At 34.5% G+C, this 22,451-nt stretch overlaps 1 protein-coding gene across 1 annotated transcript; it reads right to left on the bottom strand.

Annotated features, from left to right (window-relative positions):
* Window positions 1-8,100: 8,100 nt before the first annotated feature.
* LOC108288286 (olfactory receptor 52E8-like) lies at window positions 8,101-14,217 on the bottom strand. Its single transcript, XM_017507170.2, has 2 exons — window positions 14,074-14,217; window positions 8,101-10,348 (listed from the first exon to the last, which is right to left on the bottom strand). The coding sequence occupies exon 2, from the start codon at window positions 10,259-10,261 to the stop codon at window positions 9,314-9,316; it is 948 nt and encodes a 315-aa protein (XP_017362659.1). The 5' UTR covers window positions 10,262-10,348; window positions 14,074-14,217; the 3' UTR covers window positions 8,101-9,313.
* Window positions 14,218-22,451: the final 8,234 nt, after the last annotated feature.

Raw genomic sequence — 22,451 nt, 5'->3', positions numbered from 1 at the left:
ATCATTTGCAGCAATATGAATGGAACTGGAAGGTATTATGTTAAGTGAAATAAGCTGGGCACTGGAAGAAAAACATTACATGCCCTCACTCATACATGGGAGCTGATATAGTTTATCTTATGGAGGTAGAGGAATAAAAAAATGGCTTTGGTCATTCATTCTGTTGCTGCTTTTTTTGCTGCTGTTTTATGTTTATTGATTTGCATATTTAGACAATTCTTTCCTCTGTGGGAAAAATTCCACTTGATCATGATATATTATCTTTTTGGCAAGCTGTTGGATTTGGTTTGCTAGCATTTCATGGAAGATTTTTGCACCTACAGGTATATTTATCAGGGACATTAGCCTGTAGTTTTCCTTTTTGTTGTATCCCTGTCAGGTTTTTGGTATCAAGGTAATCCTGGCCACTATGATAAATTAGAAAGAATTGCTTTCCCTTAAATTTTTGGAATGCTTTGAGGAGAATTGGTGTTAGTTCTTATTTAAAAATTTGGTAGAATTTGGCAGTGAAGCCATCAGGTACTGGAGTTTTGTTGTTGTTGTTGGAAAACACTTTGTTACTGGATTCAAACTCATTATGTGTTATTGGTCTGTTTAGGGTTTTGTTTCTCCCTGATTCAATCTTGTTGGGTTGTATGTGTCCAGAAATTTAGCAGTTTCTTCTAGGTTTTCCAGTTTTTTTTTTGTTTGTTTTTTTTTTGACACTGAAAAATTTGTTTATTTGTAACCTTGGCAATTTTGCACATTTTGGTTACAAAACTACTTTTTGGGGAAAAATAGAACAAAGACGCAAATGATTATTTAAAAATATGCTAAAGGTGGTTACTATCTCATGATACATAACAAAATAACTAAATTTAGTAATTTTTGCTTCTATTTGCATTATCTAATATTTTCCAAAACATTATACTTTTATATTTATAGGTGTCAACATTTGTATCTTGATTTGTAAACATATGTTTCCAGTTTTTTACTGTGTAGTTGTCCTTAATAGTCTCTGATGAACTGTTGCATTTCTGTGACATCAGTTGTAACGACTCCTTTTTCATTTCTGATTTTATTTGCATCTTATCTCCTTTTTTCCCTTCTTAGTCTACCTAGTGGTTTATCAATTTCATTTATTTTTTTAAATAAACCTTTTCATTTTGTTGATCCTTTGTATTTTTCAGTCTCTATTTTGTTGAATTCTGTTCTGATTTTTATTATTGCTTTCCTTCTACTCATTTTATGTTTGGTTTCTCCTTGGTCTTCTGTTACCTTGAGGTGCATTATTGTATTATTTATTTGAAATCTTCCTTTTTTGATGTGTTTATTGCTATACACATCCTTCATAATGCAGTTTTTACTGTATGCTATAGATTTTGGTGTGTTTTATTTTTACTTGCATTTGTTTCAATAAAAAATAGTCATTTATGAGCATGTTATTTAATTTTCATGTATTTAAAGTTTCCAAAGTTTCTCTTCTTATCAATTTCTAGTTTGATTCCATTTTGCTCTGAGAAGATACTTTATATCATTTTAATATTTTTTAATTTGTTGAAATTTGTTTGTTTCCTGACATATGATCTTTTCCTGGACAATGTTTGTTCCATGAGCTAATGAGAAGAATGTATATTCTGTAAATGTTAGGTGAAATGTTCTATAAATGTCTGTTAGGTTCATGTGATCTAATATGCAGTTTAAATCTAATGCTTCTTTATTAATTTTCTGTGTAGATGATTTCTCTAATGCTACGAGTGTGATGTTGATGTTGCCAATTATCACTGTGTTAGAGTCTATCTCTCTCTTTAGATCTTATAGTATTTGCTTTATATATCTGGGTGCTCCAGTGTTGGTTGCATATATGTTTAGAATTGTAATATCTTCTTGCTGAATTATACTTTTATCATTATATAATGACTTTCTTTGTCTCTGGTTACTGTTTTTAACTTAAAGTATGTTTTATCTGGTATTAATATAGATACTTCTGCTCTCTTTTAGTTTCCCTTTGCATAGAGTATCTTTTTAAATTTCTTTCCTTTCAGTCTGTATGTGTCTTTCCAGGTCAGATAATTTTCTTATAGGTAGTATATAGTTGTGTCGTGTGTGTGTGTGTTTTTTAATTCATTCATTTAGTTTTTATTGTTTAAGCGTAAAGTTTAACCCATTTACTTTCAAGGTTATTATAAGAATGTAAGGGCTTACTCCTGTCATTTTATTGATTTCCATTTCTTTTCTTTTTGTGTGTAAACTTTCTTTCTTTCTTATTATCATTGCAGTTTGGTGTTTTTCTGTAGTGGTAACATTTAAATCCTTCCTCTTCCTTACTTGAGTGTTTACTCAACCAGCAGTTTTTATACTTTCATGTTTTTTATAATAGTAAATATTGTTCATTCAGTTCCAAATACAGAACACCAGTAAGAATGTGTTGTGGGGCTACTCTAGTCTGTTCACTATATGGTGTCCCATATAACACATAGGCATTGCTCAGTATTTGTTATTCTTTTTTTAAATTTTTGTCTGATTAGATTATTTTAAAGGACATGTCTTCAAGTTCTAAAATTATGTCTTCTGCCTGATCTATTATTGAAGCTTTTGAATTTGTTTTTTATTTTATTAAATAAATTACTCAGTTCCAGAATTTTTGTTTTGCTCTTTTTCATGATGTTTGTTTGCTCTTTTTATCTCTTTTATGATGTTTGTTTGTTTTATCTCTTTTGTAAATTTTTCATTCATATCTTGAGTTGTTTTACTTGTATTGCTTTTTTGTATTGCCTAATATCTAATTGATTTTCTTTAACACCAATATTGTGAATTCTATTTCTGGGATTTCGTAAATTTCTTTTTGATTGGTATCGGTTCCTAAAGATTGCAACTGTGGGCAGTGGGTGCAGCATGATCAATGGCTGTAGCAGTGATAGGACAACCTTCTGGTGCCCAAGTGGTCCTCACTGATGTTGGCAGTGACTGTGACTTGTTGGATGGGCCTAACCATCCAACAGACCCACAAGTGATGCATGTGGTTTGGGGCCAGTTGCGGTGGTAGCAGCAGGCTGAGTGGGTCTGTCCTCAGGCCCTAGGAGGACTACTTAGATGCTAAAGAGGGTAGGCAGGGCAGAGAGATCTCTAGGTTATTGGACAGCATTTTCAGACATTAGAGAAGGCATAGCCATGCTGCACAGGCCTGTCTTCAAGCTCCTAGTGGTGCATACAGGCACTGGCTATGGTGGTCAGGGGTAGGGTGATACCTAGGCTCCCAGGTGGAGTGCTCAGGTGGGGACAGCAGCAGTGGCAATACAAACCTGCTTTTGGGGAGGGTGGGTTTCTGCCAGTGGCTCCCTTATGAGCCTAGTGATGGCCACGGCCAGCAGCAGTGGCAGCTGGGAGGTGTAATCTGTCTTCAGGGCATGTGAAAATGTGTGGTCATCCCCCTGCTGGAGGGGATGAAGCTGCTGCCAGTGGCTCATGCTTTGACCCTGGAAGTGGCACCAGCAGCTACAGGCCGGTTAGTCTTTCCTCGGGGCATGTGAAAATGGGCAGCTTCCCCTCTTCTAGGGGTGTGGGGTGAGGGTTACTGCCAGTGGCTCTTCCTTAGACTCAGGTGGCAGCAGCCATCAGAAGCAGCAGCTAGCAGGGGCAGTAGCTGTGGATAAGGGATGCTGATGTGGCTCAGAAGCAAGGATAGTGCACCAGGACAGGATGTAGTCTGATGGGGGCTGGGTTCTCAAAATGGCTCCATGCTATAGTTTCCTAGGGCTGAAGGGTGTGTGGGAACCAGTGTGAGCTCCCTTTCTGGAGCACTGCCATTGCACAGTCTCCAGGCATGGCTCTGTGTTGGTCTCAGAGCCCCTGAGGGTCACGGGGCTCTTCCTTAACTAAGATTGCAGGAGTCCACAGGGGAATGTGGACTGCTGGGGGATCTCTCATTAACCCTTTCCCTACACTGGGGAGCCTTCGGGCTTCACAGAAGATCCTGACCCAGCAAGCTGCCTTGTTTCTCTCTTTTTTCCTTGCCTTAGGTTTTTTTTTGTTTGTTTGTTTGTCATTTCTCTGTCGAATTCCAGTGTTCTCTCTTAAATGATCTATTAGATATGTGATTATTTACTTGCAGTTTTGGTTATTCTTTATGGAGAAGGCAAGTACCAGACGGCTCTAGTCAGTCACCTTGAGGCCCCTCCAGCAATTTTTATTCTCTGCTTTGGAAATGTAATTTAACAACAACTTTGAAAGGTTATTTGGCAATACTTCCTAAAGCTATACCTATATACATCCTATAGCCTAGCAATTCTATTTCAGTTATATTCCAAAAAGATTTATTCAGCTATTTGCCAAAAGACATATGAAATGATGGTCATATTAGCACATATTATTGCTCACTGAAGACTTCTCACATGTTAACCAGCAGTTGAACTGATGTATATTTTGAAGCATTAATAAGTTGAAATATTTATAAAATGGTGATTAAATAACTACATAGATATAAATGAACACATAGGAATCTTAGAAATATAATATTAAATAAGAGAAGTCTGGCATGGAATACCTGCTGTATCAATCCATTTATTCAAATTAATAATGAAAAACAAGCATAACCAATCTATAGTATTAATAATCAAGACAGGGTTTATACATCAGTGAAGCAGTAACTGAAAGAGAGAAGAATAAAGACTTCTCTAGCGCTATTGATTTCTGTTATTCTGTTTGGGTAACAAATTATACAGATTTGTTTACTTTGAGGAAAAATATTCTTTTTGTATCAGCTCTTATTTCAACTTTCATTTTGGGTCCATGGGTCCATGTGCACTGTAGTTTGTTGTACAGGTAAACTGCAGGTCATGGAGGTTTGGTGTACAAATTGCTTTGTCACCCAGGTAATAAGCATAGTACCTAATAGGTAGTTGTTTTTCAGTTGTACACATAAAATTTTTGAACATTTTATATAAAATATACTTTGATAAAATTTTACCAAAAGTGTAGTTTGCTAGGTCTGCAGCATAATACTCCAGTTGTCCGTGCTTAAGTGTTTTTTTTTTAAAGTGGTATTTTGTCTGGAATAAAGAATTATCTTGCTAGTTTCATTGCCTCGCAATAGTAACAATGTGTGGATGGTGCTGTCACTCCTTAATACTCATTTCAGTGCTGATAGAATCCCTTTTGAGTTACTTCAGGTGGAGAACAACTTAATATACCACTTTCTATTGTATTTAGAATGTCTAATTGGTGTGACGGATCAGTCATAAATCCCTTGAGCTAATCATTATTTTAAACTTTATTAAGGTATAATTGAGATACATAAAATGGACTTATTTAAAGTGTGCAATTTGATGACAAGTTTTGAGCAGATGTGTATACTTATGAAACTATCACAATCAAGATAATGAAAATTTTATTCCTGAAAAAAGCTCCTTAGTGATTCTTTATAATTTCCTTCTCCTTATCTCCTATCCACAGGCAACCGTTGACCTTCTTTCTAACTGTTAGATTAATTAGTTTGCCTTTTCCAGAATTTTATGTAAATAAAATACATATTTTTTTCTGGCTTCTATGACACTTTATTATTATTTTCAAATGTATTTTTGTTATTGTGTACATTAATAGTTAATTTTATTTTGTTGCCAACCCCCTTGCAATTGTGTGAATATGCCACAATTTTTTAAACCATTCATTTGTTGATAAATATTAGGTTTGGGGCTACTATAAAGCTTCTATGAATCTCCGTATATAAATCCTCGGTGAACACTTGCTTTTTAAATTTATTTTTTATAAATACCTAGAATTCTATTGGTTGGGTCATAGGATATATACTTGTGTGTTTGTGTGTGTGTGTTTGTGTGTGTATATAACATTTTAAAGCCCAGAGTCTTTAAGGACTTTGGGAAGCTGAGGTGGGCAGATCACCTGAGGTCAGGAGTTCAAGACCAGTCTGGCCAACATGGTGAAAACCCAACTCTACTAAAAATACAAAAACTAGCTGGGTGTGGTGGTGTGTGCCTGTAGGCCCAGCTACTCAGGAGGCTGAGGCAGGAGAAGTGCTTGAACTCAGGAGGCAGAGGTTGCAGTGAGGCAAGATCGTGCCACTGCACTTCACAGCCTGGGCAACAGAGTAAGACTCAGTCTCCAAAAACAAAGAAAAAAAAGTTTTAATGCAACTTAAGTACTAATATATAGTCTTTTATAAATAATTCAGTGATTATACCAGAGTGGTTCTATGCTGCCAAGAACTATCATAGCTGCAATGGGACTGATGAGCTAACGCTTCAGGATATGGGTTACAGGAGCCCTGATCAAAGATATCAGACACAATTCTTATTTCATCCATGGCAGAGTTAGCTTCCATAATCATGTAATTGCAGGGAAGAAAATAACCAATGAAACTCCATGGACTTCACTTTATACCTCATTTATATAAATTTTGAAATAGTAGATGCAGATTACATAGGATTAACTATCTGAAAGGGCCTTAGGACTTCAATAAGGTCAGGGCGAGATACAATAGAAGAAAGAAACAGATACAGCATGTAAACACAGACAAATAAAAAACTTGCAGGTAAAACTCCTGGGATACATTCTCAGTTGCACAGAGTGAGCTTTATCTTTGTTGTGAGCCACGAAAAAATGTACAAATATGCCTTTTTCTCAGCTAACCCAAATCACCAATTTACTGAGGGTCTAGGGTCTTTTAAAGTTTACTAGTTGCATAACAAAAATTAGGTCCTCCATAATGTGAGTGGGCCTTACCAAATCAGTTGAAGGCCTGAATAGAAAAAATGTTGAAGGCCTTTCTCAAGCAAGAGGGAATTCTTCTAGTTGCTAAATATGTCTTTTACATTTATGCATTCCAGAATTGGAAAAATAACCACTGGATTAGTTCAGGAACCTGGTGGGCCCACTGTGAGGCAAACTTGAACTAAAAGTCCACTGATCACCTGTCCTCCATAAACCTCTACTCTCACTATATGGATTACATCAACAAATTGTTAAAACATTGCTTTTCCTTTCTTTTTTTTTTTTTTTTTTTTTTTTNTTAGAATGAGAACTTATGAACAGGACTGAGTATTAAAACAGTGTGACTTTTACAGAATCAAAGAGAGAGAGTAAGTAGACCTGGAATATGCAAGACCACTTTTAAAAAATAAATACTCCCCTTAAAGTTTACATGACCTTTGTTTGATTACAAACATATAATCTTAAATATAGTATGAATATAAATAAAGTTAGTATCTAGTGTTTTTGAATTGAGTGGGTTTTATTTTTATTTTTAGGATAAACATGTTCTGACAGTTGTAACCATTGAGAGAATGCTGGAAAGACTGAAAAAATGTAATGAACTTTTGGAGCTCATTCTTAAAGGACTTAATGAATATTTGGAAAAGAAACGTCTCTTTTTCCCCAGATTCTTTACACTTTTTCAATTTTGTCTTTGTAAAAATTTATAGGGTACAAGTGTAACTTTGTTACATGGATAAATTTCCTAGTGGTAGAGTCAGGAATTTTAAGATATCCATCACCCTAATAATTGATTATAGCAGAGGTGTTCTATGCTGCCAGGAATGATTATAGCTGCAATAGGACTGATGAGACATTGTATCCATTAAGTGATTCTCATCTTCCACCTCCCCACTCTTCTGAATTTCCATTGTTTATCATTCCAACTCTAAGATAAGTATACATTGTTTAGCTCCCATTTATAACTGAGAATATGAGTAGACATTTTTCAAAAGAAATGCGAAACAAGCACATGAAAAAAAATTGAATGTCATGAATCATTAGAGAAATGCAATTTAGGAACCAAAAATGTGATATCATCTTACAGCAGTCAGAATGACTATTACTAGAAAGATAAAATTTAAAAAAACCTGTCAGCAAGAATGCAGAAAAAAGGGAATGCTTATACACTATTGGTAGAAATGTAAATTAGTAGTACCTCTATGGAAAAACCATATGGAGATTTATCAAAGAATTTTAAAATGTTACTTTTCAAAATACACTACTAAGAAAATTAAAATTGCAAGCCTTAAACTAGGAGAAAATATTTGCAGCACATATATCAGACAATGGAGTTATAGCCAAACTACACAAAAAACATTTTCAAGTGAGTAATAAAAAGAAAAATATCCCAATTTGAAAAATGAAGATAAAACTTGAATATATGTTTCATAAGGTTATATGAATGGCCAGGATGCACATGAAAAGGTGCTCAACATCACTAGTTATTAAAACGATGCAAATTGAAACCACAAGGCATCATTACACTCTATTAAAATTGAAAAGGTAAGCCATACCAAATGTTAAAAAAAATATAGAGCAACTGGAATTTCCATAGGCTGCTAGTGGAAATGCAAAATGGAATAAAGACTTTGGGAAACAGCCTTGTTTTAAAAATGTTACACACACACACACACACACACACACACACACGTATATATCATATGACCCAACCAATAGAATTCTAGGTATTTATGCAAAATAAATTTTTAAAACAGGTATTCATCAAGGATTTATATATGGAGATTCATAGAGGCTTTATAATACCCTAAACCTAATGTTTATCAATGAGTGAATGGTTAAGCAAATTGTGGCATAGTCATACAACTGCATAGGGGTTAGCAACAAAATAAAATTAACTATTAATATACACAATAACAAAAATGAAGGTGAAAAAAAATTCTATCACCTAGTGGCATTGTAGTAATTATAATGTAGCACAACACTTTGCAAGTGGTTGTGGTGATGCTGGTGTAAACAAACCTACTGCATTGCCAGTCTAGTATAAAAATCTAGCACACACAATTATGCGCAGTATATAATATTTGATAATGATAATAAATAATTGTTACTGGCATGCATTTGCTATACTAAAAAATGCATCTGAAAATAATAATAATGTGTCAAAATAGCTAGAAATAAATATGTATTTTATTTACATAAAATTCTAGAAAAGGCAAACTAATTATCTAAAAGTTAGAAAGAAGGTCAATGGTTGCCTGTGGACAGGTGATGGGGAGGGGGAAATTATAAAGAACCACTGAGGAGCTTTTTACAGGTGTGAGCCACCAAGCCTCAAGTTGCATTAAAACTTTATCACTGTAATATGATTTTTATATTCATTACAAAAATAAATGTACCTATTTATGTAACAATACATTTTCATTTAGTCTAGGGACAAATATTTGCTATTAATTTATCTTCAATTTGATACTGCATATAAGAAAGTATTTTCTGTTTAACATCAAACTATGTAAAGCATTTACTCCGTTGGAACTTGATGACAATTAAATTTCCCTTTTTTAAGAATGCAAAGGAAAGATTTGAAGGCTATCATCAGATCAAGTGTTCAAAGGCAAACTTCCTTAAAAAAAAAGACCACTGCTACTCGATCTCGGATCTGCTTGGTTCTTATCCCATAAATAAGGGGGTTAAGAGCAGGGGGGATAATCACATATAAATTAGCCAGGAGGATATGGGTAGAACGTGGAATATTGTGGCCAAATCGATGAGTCATAAAGGAGAAAAAGGCTGGAGTGAAGAAAGCTAATATTACACACACATGGGAGCCACAGGTATTGAGAGCTTTGAACCTGGCCTCCCAGGATGGAAGTTTAAAGACAGCATGGAGAATCTTTACATAGGAGAGAGCAAGCAAAATTACGTCCAAAAGTATCATAGAGATAAGGATCAATCCAAATAATATATTGACCTTTATGCTGACACAGGCCAGGCGGGCAATGCCCATGTGTTCACAGTAGGTGTGCGGTATAATATTATGTCCACAGAATGAAAGCCTTAAAAGGAGAAATATAAGTGGAAAAACCAAAACAAAATTTTTCATTATTCCTACTCCAGCAATAATACAAATTACTCTGTTGGTGAGGATCGCGTTGTATCGAAGAGGGTGGCAAATGGCAACGTAGCGATCAAAAGCCATGGCTACAAGCATGAATGTTTCAATGCCTGTGAAGAGGTGTATGAAGAACATTTGCACTAAACAGTCCCCAAAGGCAATCTCATTGAAGCCAAACCAGAATATGCCCAGCATTTTAGGAATGCTGGCAGTGGACAGGCCCAAATCAGTCAGAGCCAACATGGCCAACAAGTAGAACATGGGCTGGTGAAGGCTGCACTCCAACTGGATCACAGATAGGATGATGGCATTCCCTAGGAGGGCAACCAGATACACTATACCAAATGGGAAGCCAAGCCAGAAATGTATATTTTCCAGTCCTGGGATTCCCAGCAGCAGGAAGGATGAGGGGTGAATACATGAGCTATTGGCTGAAGACATACTGGCAAGGGCTTCTGAGGGTCAAACTCATTCGAAGGAATTTCAGTTCTGCATAAGAATTCCCAGTGCCGCATCAATACTGGAATGCTGAATAGAAACAAAAAAAATGTAATTAGTACATTTTATCTTGGTGCACAGAAGAAAAATCATGTTTTCCCTCTTATGTATCTTTCCATCTTTTCTCATTAATATATAGGACAAATGCTGAAGAATATTCTTTTGTTTGTTTGTTTTTTGAGACGAAGTCTCACTCTGTTGTTCAGCCTTCAGGAGAATATTCTTTAAGAAGTGAGTAGGTGTTTGGACGCTGGACTAGATAGTCTAAATTTTAGTAAGAACGCAATCATAACTGATCTTAGAAACATCATTGTTTTAGAGACTGACACGTGTTTAAAGCACTGACTGAACTCCTCAGGCTCCCCATTTAGTTCCCCTATTCCTCACAGCAAACAACATGGGCTCACTTCATTTCTAAATAACTCATATCATATCCAATTTTATTCCCAAATGGGGAGTCATGGACATATTATCATTTTATTATGATCACCATCATCATTGGTATTATAAGAAAGAGGACAATTATAAAAATGATGGTGTCATCTAAGCATTTAATATTATTTAATTTACAAGGAAATTTCATATTACATCACTTTTACTCACATCAGCTGCATGAGGAAGACGGCATCGATCCTAGTCCCTAAATAAATGGATTTCTTTATTTTGTGTCTGCATTGCTGGTGCCTGCCTCTGCACTCAAATTGAAGGTGCTCTGTCACAGAAACCCCACTCTCTGACCTCTTGGTATTGCTAGGACTCTTTACAAATGTATTTATTCCCTGGATTTTGTTTAGGCTCAAGCATTTAGTCCTTACTCAGTTTTTTTTTGTTTTTTTTTGTTTTTTTTTTAGCTGAATTGCCCATCATGACGAGCCACCCCCAGGTTTCCCCACAATTTACTCCTTAAACTCTGTTATCTCTTGAATAACTTACTAATGTACTTGGTCTAAGTTCATACTTCTAAAGAAGATGTAACAAAAAATGAGTGGATTCTTAATTTTAATCCATAAGGTGTAGTCCCTTGTAGAGAATGAAATAGTGCTAATAAGGAGCATGATGTCTTCCTAGGAGCCAAGGAAGTCAGGACCTGGTACAATACCCAATGCACTTGAGATTTTAGGAAACCAAGGCAGAAGATTTTGGAAATAACAGAGGAAAAGTTTTGTGATAGAAAGAGAGGAAGATGAAATCTCTAAATACAAAATTGTATCTGGTGGAGGAATTCCAAGACAAGTGAGAGGAAAAGAAAAGAGGAATCAGCATCATCCTTCTATTAATTCTTCAGACATCAGTTTTAATGACCCATTTTTAGAAAGGGTCTCACTGAACTCAGTACACTGGCTTGTAATATTCCCTTCAAGAAACCTCTTATTCCACCTGATATTACTTTATATGACTAATCAATGCCTGAGTCCCCATTTAATTGTGTGCTGCATGAAGAATTGATGGGGGAGGTAGGGAGTGGTTCTGTTCATCATTATTTCCATAGCACAGCATCTGTAATATAGCTGCCACTCAAAATATGTTTGTTAATGAAATACTGACTAAGCAGATAATTATTAATTTTAACTTCTGGTTAAAAGGCCTGATGTCAGAAGGATCTGGCAGAAATCACACAATGTTATCTGGTAGCTAAGGAGTGAGAAATGAGAAGGCAAACTGTGATGCTCAAAAGAGGATACTGTGGGTCAAAAGGGAAGATGATTCTGATCTGAGAAAATTCATCAGCGGGCTGTGGTATAATAAATATTTTATTTTAGGGTAAACATTCTAAGGAGAATTTAGTCAAAGAAGGTGATCAGAATAATCAATGGAAAATAATACATGATTGATGGACTTAGGTATGATTTATTCTGTTCATGAAAATTTGCCTGTTGTGCTGTTCTATGGCATCAATGAAATATTAACAAAATAGTTTTCTAATGGTACATTCTCTAAAATCCCAGTCTTTAAATCTTTTATATTAACTTGTTTTTTGCATAAGTTATTATTTATTCCATATTATTTAAACAGTAGAGTCGTGAGCAGGACACAAAGAAAATGTCAGAGAACTGCAAAATCTGTAATCAGAGCCTTAAACTTAGGACAAAATTTAGGAGGCCTCTAGGTAGGAAAGAAATGGACAAAGAGAGGTATTAGGAGTGAGATTGTTGCAAAACAGCCTCATTCTGCATGCCAGTTATGTAGGAGAGCTTCATTTTCACTATGTGGAAGATCTCTATCCCTACATAGCATAAACAACAAAAACTCAAGAACTGTGTTAAAACTAGAAATATGGGCCGGGCGCAGTGGCTCACATCTGTAATCCCAGCACTTTGGGAGGCTGAGGCAGGCGGATCACGAGGTCAAGAGATCGAGACCACTGTGGCCAACGTGGTGAAACCCCGTCCCTACTAAAAATACAAAACTTATCCGGGCGTGGTGGCACGCGCCTGTGGTCCCAGCTACTTGGGAGCTGAGGCGGTGGCATCTCTTGAACCCAGGAGGCGGAGGTTGCAGTGAGTCGAGATTGCGCCACTGCACTCCAGCCTGGCGACAGAGCAAGACTCCGTCTCAAAAACAAACCAACCAACCAACCTAGAAATATGTCCTATTAAGTATTCTGCACTGATGAGTAAAGGAAGACTTTTCTCAGACACCAGAATTGTTCCTCTACACAATACTCAGCAGGCCTAGTTCAAAGAGCATTTGCTTACCTCTCAGGAGTCTGCATCTGGGGAAAATTTGGAGACAAGGTAATGTTAAAAATATCCAGGTTATATGTTATCCAAGTGTTTTCCTTGTAAGAGCTATATGCCAAATATATATAAACTGAAATAAGATCTCCTAATCCATACCAAATAGATAGAAGATTAGCTAAATAAATACATTTTCTGATCCAGGAGAGGGACAGAGGATTTGGATGGGTTCTGCCAATCGTCATCTTTATGAAAAAAGGAAAAGGGATGGCATTTTAAAAAATCCTCTTCATTTTCAATTACATGTTTTTTAAATCTATGTCTTATGTATTTAATGTTTAAAAAGTTGATAATATGCTACACTATAAAACAAGAGTGACTAGTAATGTTTACATTTATCCTTATATGCACATATCAGAGTGGAGGAAATCCATTGTATGTTTTTCAGAAACTACATACAACTATTTGGAATCTGGAGGTGTTAAATTATTACTCTCTTCACCATTAGTGACAATTAAATAAAGATATTTTATTTTATAATCAATAAAATATATTGATTTGGAAAAAAACTGAGAATGCCAATTTTTTTTGTATACCAAATACAAAACAATTGTGTAATCACTAATTTACATGATAAAAATCAGTAAAATTCGGCTTAAAGAGAGATCTGAGAAAGGCGTAGGGAAGTGGCCAAGGGAGAGAGGAAGATAGAAGACAGGAGATAGAAAAGAGAAGACAGGAAAGAAGAAAAAGATTAAGACAGAGAAATTCAACAATGCCTCAACAACACCAACTTGCTCCTTTGGCTATTTATTTTTTTCTTTTTGTTTTCCTTATTGTTAAAAAATAGTATACTTAATGTTAAAAGAATGGATAAAACACCAAAATATGCAGAATCAATTGCAATTCTATGTTAGACATAAGCATTTATGCTACTTTGGTTTATCACCTCCAAATTAATATTTGCATCATATATACATTTAATGAGGGGGTTAAATCAACGCATCCAAGTCTAAACCTTCCCAGTTTATATGATCAAACAGGTATGGCAGCCAGGCCTGAATTCAACTCACCAACCTTATCTATAGCCAAATTGAAGAAATCTAAAATCCTGACTGATAACTGCTCCAAGTGTATCTTAGCTCCATATCTATAGTTCAAGCACAAAAGCTTATTCTAGGATTGAAAATCTCCTCCTTGACCAGGAATAGCTGCTCTCCTGGGTCCCCATGAGACAAGAGCATTAAGGACAAAGAATTCATAAATTCTCACTACAGATTTAGGGGGGTAAAAAAAAGCACATGTGCAAAGGAATCGTGTGGGACTTTCAAGTTTCTCCCCACAGGTCAACTTGCAAGAAATTCTCATTTTCTAACTACTCACTTTCTGATTACTCTGTTGCTATTAGTCCCACAAGAATAATACCTGAGCCAACCTATAATTCTCTACCTTGCTGCTCAGGGCTGTCATATTCTCCAATGACCACTTTTCCCCAGTAAATATTGTTTATTTTTCCTAGAAGTCAGGTAACTAATTGAGCACTTATTTAAGATTATTTGCTTAGATATTTTTTGCATCTATAATGTACTACCCCAAGAAGCTTACGTGCTGGTTGCATAGATAATGCCAACCATTTATGTATATTCAAATAATTAAGTTTCAAGTTTTATGGTGCTATTTAGAGTTATAGAAATTCCAAGAACCAGTAAGTTTTCTTGGCTTTCTAACTCGATTTTCTTTTGAATGGGTTTGAAAGTTGGCATAATAAAAAGTGCAAAGTCAAATAAAAACAAATATCATTTAAGGATATCACAGGCAGACTATATATTGCGTCTAGACTGGGTATGTATAGAATCATGGAAGACTGCCTTTCTCCTGAGAAAAAAGAGCAATTCCGGCTGCTATCAACTGTCCTGGCACTCACATCCTGACTAAGACGATTCCCACTTAACAAAAAATTTCACCAAATATGAACATCAGGCAAATTTACACTGTGTCCATGACAAAGGATTGAAATAAAAACAAGACCATTCCATAATAACGTCTGAGTGGAGACAAAAAGCGCAATAGTGCCATTATTTAAAAAAGAAAGTTGTCCTTCTGGCTAGTATGAGTGATTATGTCTATCTTGTCAAATATAGCTTTAGCCCTACTTCTTTCCCCCAACTCCTATATAAAAATTATTAAGACATCCAATAATAGATTTATCTCCTCTTCTCAATACTATCTATTTCTGAAAACCATCGCCAAAACAAGCTCAAATCAAATATCAAACTCTTTCTTGCACACTCACACTTAAAGTACCAACATTTCATCACAGCATGTGGTTTTCCCTTATTGCAGCAAGGAACAAATCCTACATTTTTTACCATAAGTCTATTCCTGGTGGTTACTAGGTAGAGGGCGTTGATATGGCCTGTGTCTGAGACTACCAGTTGCTCCACATAGTCACCCAGTAATTGGCATTCTTAGGGTTGTTTTGAACCATTCTAATAGGTTTTAGTCTTACCTCACGGGTTTTTCGAGGTTGTATTTCCCTGAAGTGAAATGATGCTGAGCATCTTTTCAAGCATTTATTTGCTATGCATGTCATTTTCTTTGATGACATGCTCATTTAAATTCTTTGCCCCTTTGTTTTTGATTGGGTTATTCATTTTCTTATTGTTGAGTTTTTAACACTATTTTCAAAATTTAAAAAAATTTTATTTTATTTTTAATTTAAAAATAAGTGTTTGTTTTCTGAATAGAAATCTTTCAACCACATATGTCTTTTGCAAATATTTTCTTCTAGTATGTGGTTTGTCTTTTCATTATCTAAACAGTGTCTTCCAATTAGTGGAAATTCTTATTTTTTTTAAGAATTTCAAGTTATGGCTTCTTTTATGAATGGCACCGTTGGTGTTATATCTGTGAAAACTTTACATTAAGGAACGTCACAGAGATTTTTCTCTCATGTAGTCTTTCTAAAGCTTTATAATTTTTGGTGTTACTTTTAAAATTTATGTTCATTATTTCTTGAAATATTTTTAGTATACTTCATATTAAAGTATAACTAACTTACTAGGAAAATGCATAAAACATTAAGTGTAAGGTTGATAAATTTTTACAAAGTATTAGCATAAAACCAATCAAGAAATTGAATATTATTTATAATTCAGGAGCCATCTCATGTCAGCACCATTTACTACTACTGCACAAAAGTAATCACATTCTTGACTTTCAGCATTGTAGACTATGTTTGCCTGCTAGGAAACAAAGTATTAGCAGCAGGCCCAAATCATTTTCTTCTCCCTCATTGGGAAGCCCAAGAAAAGCAACTTCTCCAGTTAGCTCTACTTGTAAGCATACCAATAACTAGTCATTCTGGTAAGCACACTAATACCACTTAAAGCAGAGAGCTAATATGAATGTAATACTCAGGGTATACATGATCCATGTAGGTTGTTTACTGTAAAAGAATTAGACTTAGACTATTTATGAGAACTCAGCTTGATGTATAATGAAAAGTAATCAACAGTCTTATAAGTAATGTACTGTAAGATGGAGATACAATAAAACAGCTTACTCGATGTAAGTGAGTTCTACACATGTTGTTCAAAACAAATCTTACATATAAAAGAAACTTCTGAAGACTTTTAGGCCAGTTATATGCATGAAAAATAACTAAATTGTACCTTTATCTTACACTAGGAACAAAAATCAACTCAAAATGGATTACAGGCTTAAAGGTTAGGCCTGAAACCATAAAACTTTCTCGGAAGAAAACATAGGAAGAAAGCTTCATGACACTGGTCTTGCAGGCTGAATCAAACTAAAAACCTTCTTCAAAGCAAAGCTAACAATCAATAGAGTAAAAGGTGACCTACAGATTGGACGAATATACTTGCAATATACTTACCATACGCCTGGTAACAAGTTAGCCTCCAAAACAGGTAAAGAGCTTCTAGAACTCAGTAGCAAATAACTGAATTTAAAAATGGGCTAAAGATTTGAATAAACATTTCTCCAGAGAAAAAGCAATAGAAATGACCAACAGATATATGAAAAGGTGCTCAATATCACGAACTACCAGGAAAATGTAAATCAAACTTACAATGAGGTATCACCTTGTACCTGTCATGATGGCTATTACTAAAAAAAGAACAAAAATCAACAACTGTTGGAAAACATGTGAAGAAAATGGAACACTTGTACCCTGTTCATGGGAATGCAAAACATTGCAGCCTCTGTGGAAAACAGTATAAAAGTTGGTTCTTAAAAAATTAAAAATAAAACCAGGATATGCTTCAACAATTCTGTTTCTGAGGATTTGTTCAAAGGATTTAAAATCAGAAGCTTAAAATAGATACTAGCACTCTTGTGTTCACTGCAGCACTACTCACAACAGCCGAGTTATGGAAAGAACCTAAATATCTATAACAGATGAACAGATAAAGAATATGTGGTTTATACATACAGTAGAATACCATTCAGCCTTCAACGGGAGAAAAATTCTACAATATGCAATGATATGGATGAGCTTTGAGAACATTATGCTAAGTGAAATAAGCCAGTCACAGAAAGACAAGTTACTATGTGATTTCACTTACATAAAGTATCTAAACTAGCCAAATTAATAGACTCAAAAACATGAGGGTTACCAGGAACCAGGAGAAAGAGAAAATAGGAAATTTCTATTCAAAGGACATAAAGTGTTAGTTAAACAAGATTAATAAGCTCTAGATGAATAACATCTAGAGGTCTGATATACAATGTTGTACCTATAGTCAGTAATGACATATTATATACTACAAAAACTTAAGAGAGTAGATCTCATGTGGATTGTTCTTATCACAATAGCATAAATTTTAAAAAAAATGTGGAAGATAAATATCAAACCACTGATAACAGTTACTTCTGGAGAGACTTATGGAAGTGGAGAGAGGTCAAGGGAAAGAGGAGTTTTCATTTTTTCTCTGCTAACATTTATATTGTTTGAAAGTTTTTATAATAAAATATAGTTGCATAAAAAAGGAAACATTCTGATTTTCTAAATCATTTGAATTATTGGAAATTTTGTTATAAGTTTGTGTAAACCTCATTTTGACAATTCAACCCTTGTGTTATCCTGTTCCTGAACTTTAAATAAATGTAATACTATATATTAAACTTAATATGTTATTATTATAATGTTATAACAAAAACTATTATTATTTTGCACCAATAATTATATAACAATGTTTATATGATATATATTACAGTTATGCATCACTTAACAATGAGGATATGTTCTAAGAAATGTCTCTTTAGGCAAGGTTGTCATTCTGCGGACATCAGAAAATGTGCTTACACAAACCTAAATTGTGTCTATTTTTTATTTTTATATATTTTTTATATGGAAAACCAAATGTCCCGGTGCCATTACTGAGTATCAATCATTTCTCCTACTTGATCTGCAATATTAGTATCAACTGCAAAATAGCAGATTACTACATTTGCTTCATTATAATTGTATGGGATCACTGTTGTATATGAAGTCCTTTGTTGACTGAGATGTCATTATGCAGTGCATGACTGTTGTATAACAAACCTTTTCTATCCGATTTATTTCACTCAATATATTATTTGTAGTTATAGCTTGTTCATTTTTATTGTCAATTAGTATTTCACTATATAAATACATCGCACTATGTACATTCTACTATTAATGTGCATTTCAGCTATATCAATTATTGGCTGTTATAGAGACTACTGTAATTATTGATGCATATATCTTTAGGTGAAATATGTAATGATATTGATAGATACATAGCTAGGACTGGGATTTGAAGATCATAGCATATGTACATGACAAGCTTTTGGAGATACTGTCAACCCTGAAAAATGATTTACTAATTGACTTTCTTACCGTCAATGTATGAGGATGCCATTTACTCCACATCTTTCTTACCACTTAATATTTTTTATTTTAGCCATGCTGGTGAGTGTATAGTGGAACTGCCTAGTGGTCTTAAATATTCTTTCCCTTATGACTAGGAGAGTAGAGCATCTTTTTTCCTATTTACTAGAAATTTGGATATTCTAAGAAATTATCAGTCAAAACCTTCCTCATTTATCTATGTGGTAGGCTTTTTTCCTTATTGATTTTTAATAATTCTCTATATATTTTATGTACGAGTAATGTAGTTTGGTGATTTTATCTGTTGATAGCATATTTAATGAAAGAAGTTCTTCATTTTTACATACACTGGCTAATCAATATATTTCCAATATTGTTAGCATGTGTATGCCTATGTACTTGGATTCTATTTTACAATCTCTCCTTGTTTTAAAGTCATGAAGATATTATCTTTGTTTCCAAAGGTTGTATCATTTTTCCTTTCAAGTGTACATCCATAATTCAAGTGGAATGTGTTTTTTGTATAGTGTAAAAATGCAAAGCACATAATCATTCTTAGGTGTTTCCTTCAAGAATTAATACAAATCTTTTTATTTGCTGCAAGTCACATGGCCATGACTAACGACAAGGGGCTGGGCATGTATAATCATCTCATGTTCCTGAAGACAATAAGAAAACTGGAAATATTAGTAAACACCAATAATGTCTAATGTAAGTGTCCCAAACAGATAATTTTAATTTTCATTATCTGATCATTCAAAAACCTGTTTTCAATCTGTGTATTGTTCTTTAGGAAATCTTTCGGATTTTTTTCTTCCTGTGATTATTTAAGCCAAGGTCAAGTTGCTGTACATAATGTTTTTAATTTTTGCATTTATTTATATTTAAATGTATAACGTTATGTTTATTGGTCATGTACTAACAAATAAGTTCTTGTATTGTCTACTTGGCTGACTAAAGCTTTCCTACCTTACCTAGGGTCAGAAGACTTTGAATATGCAGATTAGCTTGATTTAATTGTCTGATGTCTGTTTATCCAGCTGACCTGATATGTTCATTTGAACAATCAGGTTTTCTAAATACAAAAATTTTTACTGTAGGTTATAAATTTTTTAACAAGCCTGAAACATAAATATATATGCTGTCCTGTTTATAATATTTTTTCTAGAATTATGATAAAATTTAGTGGGTACCACTTAATCATTCTTTATCTATGACCTTTTCTGGTTATGAAGCAGAATTTCCATGCTCATAGACTGATAAAGAACTAGAAGTTTTAGTTAAAGTTCAAAGACATAACATAACTCTGGTAGATTTGCATAAATGTAGTTTCAAATGGTACATTTTTAATGGAATAGATCAATAATATGCCATACCATTGTCATAGAAAATAAAAGGAAGTCAAATATATTTTCAGTTTTGTATGCCTATCTTTAATACATTGGCTCAATATTTGCAATATACATTGTGCAATATTATTATTGTACTTTACGTTCTAGGGTACGTGTGCAGATCATGCAGGATTGTTACATAGGTACATACTTGGCAAGGTGGTTTGCTGCCTTCCTCCCCCCATCACCTATATCTTGTATTTCTCCCCGTGTTATCCCTCCCCATCCTCCCCACTCCCTGCTGTCCTTCCCCTAGTCACTCCCATCTGACTGCAGTGTGTGATGCTCCCCTCCCTGTGTCCACGTGTTCTAATTGTTCAACACCTGCCTATGAGTGATAACGTGGTGTTTGATTTTCTGTTCTGTGTCAATTTGCTGAGAATTATAGTTTCCAGATTCATCCATGTCCCTATGAAGGACACAAACTCATTGTTTTTATGGATGCATAGTATTCCATGGTGTATATGTGCCACATTTTCTTTATCCAGTCTATTGTTGATGGACATCTGGGTTGGTTCCAGGTCTTTGCTATTGTAAACAGTGCTGCAATGAACATATTTGTGCATATGTCTTTATAGTAGAACAATTTATAGTTCTTTGGGTATACACCCAGTAATGGAATTGCTGGGTCGAATGGTATTTCTATTTTTAGGTCCTTGAGGAATTGCCACACTGTCTTCCACAATGGTTGCACTAATTTGCACTCCCATCAACAGTGTAAAAGTGTTTCTATTTCTTCACATCCTCTCCAGAATCTTTTGTCTCCAGATTTTTAAATGATTGCCAGTCTAACTGGCATGAGATGGTATCTCAATGTGGTTTTGATTTGCATTTCTCTGATGACCAGTGATGATGAGCATTTTTTCATGTTTGTTGGCCTCATAGATGTCCTCTTTTGTAAAGTGTCTGTTCATATTCTTTGCCCACTTTTCAATGGGCTTGTTTGTTTTTTTCTTGTAAATCTGTTTTAGTTCTTTGTAGATTCTGGATATTAGCCCTTTGTCAGATGGGTAGATTGCAAAAATGTTTTCCATTTTGTTGGTTGCTAGTTCACTCTAATGATTATTTCCTTTGCTGTACAGAAGCTCTGGAGTTTAATTAGATCCCATTTGTCTATTTTGGCTTTTGTTGCCATTGCTTTTGGTGTTTTAGCCATGAAGTCCTTGCCTATGCCTATGTCCTGATTGGTTTTACCTAGGTTTTCTTCTAGGATTTTTATGGTGTTAGGTCTTATGTTTAGATCTTTAATCCATCTGGAGTATTATCACAAAGTTTCTAAAAAGCCTCTTCCACATGTAAATTAACATGTAAATATATAGCATAATGTTCTTAACCCTAATAGCCTCACATTGTTGATTTCTCAGGCCATAGGATTCTATCATTGTACCTATCCTTCAACCAAACAGCTTAATACAACATGATGCATATAGAAGTTCATAAATATTAATGTAATAAATGTATCCTCTATAATTACTCACCATTATTTCCTGTTCTCTTTCATCCACTTTTAAATGTATATCTGCTTTTGTTACTCTAGGTATCTTGATACAAACTACCAACTATAATCTGTTACTGCAGAATTTTCTGAACTATGGTTCACTCATATGAAAATGGAACCTTTAACAGTTACCTTATCATAGAGTTCACATAACAAACAAGTATGTCAATTTCAGTAAATCATTTAAAACAGTAAGTGCCAATGAATAATTGATGTTTTATTGATATTTTGAGAATCCTGTCACCAAAATTATCTATAATGTCTGAACAAATTTTATTCCATTGCTTTCCTATTCCCTTTGGTGATTCAGAAACTGCAAAAATTTAAAAATTGCATGGCTTAATTAACTACTCTCCACTAATAGTTGGATCCTCAGATGAAACATTTCAGTCTTAAGTATCAAGCTATTAATCTGAAAACTAAAGAGTAACTTCTTTGTAGGGTTACCTTGGGTTACCAAGCAATATAAGTGTAAGCACTTTATGAAAGATGCAATCTTTACAGATTACGTTATTACCATCAATAAACTCATTACTATGCTTAAACTCAAAATGTTGTGGAGAAAGGAATGTCATTACTGTTCATATTCACCCTTGCTACCTGCATTCTATCTTTTTTGGTGATACACTCCTTATGATGAACATATGGAGGAAATATTAATTATTAGACATTTTAAGACTACTGGTGA

The sequence above is a fragment of the Cebus imitator genome, unplaced genomic scaffold (assembly GCF_001604975.1).
Source record: "Cebus imitator isolate Cc_AM_T3 unplaced genomic scaffold, Cebus_imitator-1.0 Scaffold370, whole genome shotgun sequence".
In the NCBI taxonomy this organism is placed as follows: Eukaryota; Metazoa; Chordata; class Mammalia; order Primates; family Cebidae; genus Cebus; species Cebus imitator.
This window is presented reverse-complemented; position numbering and strand designations above follow the sequence as displayed.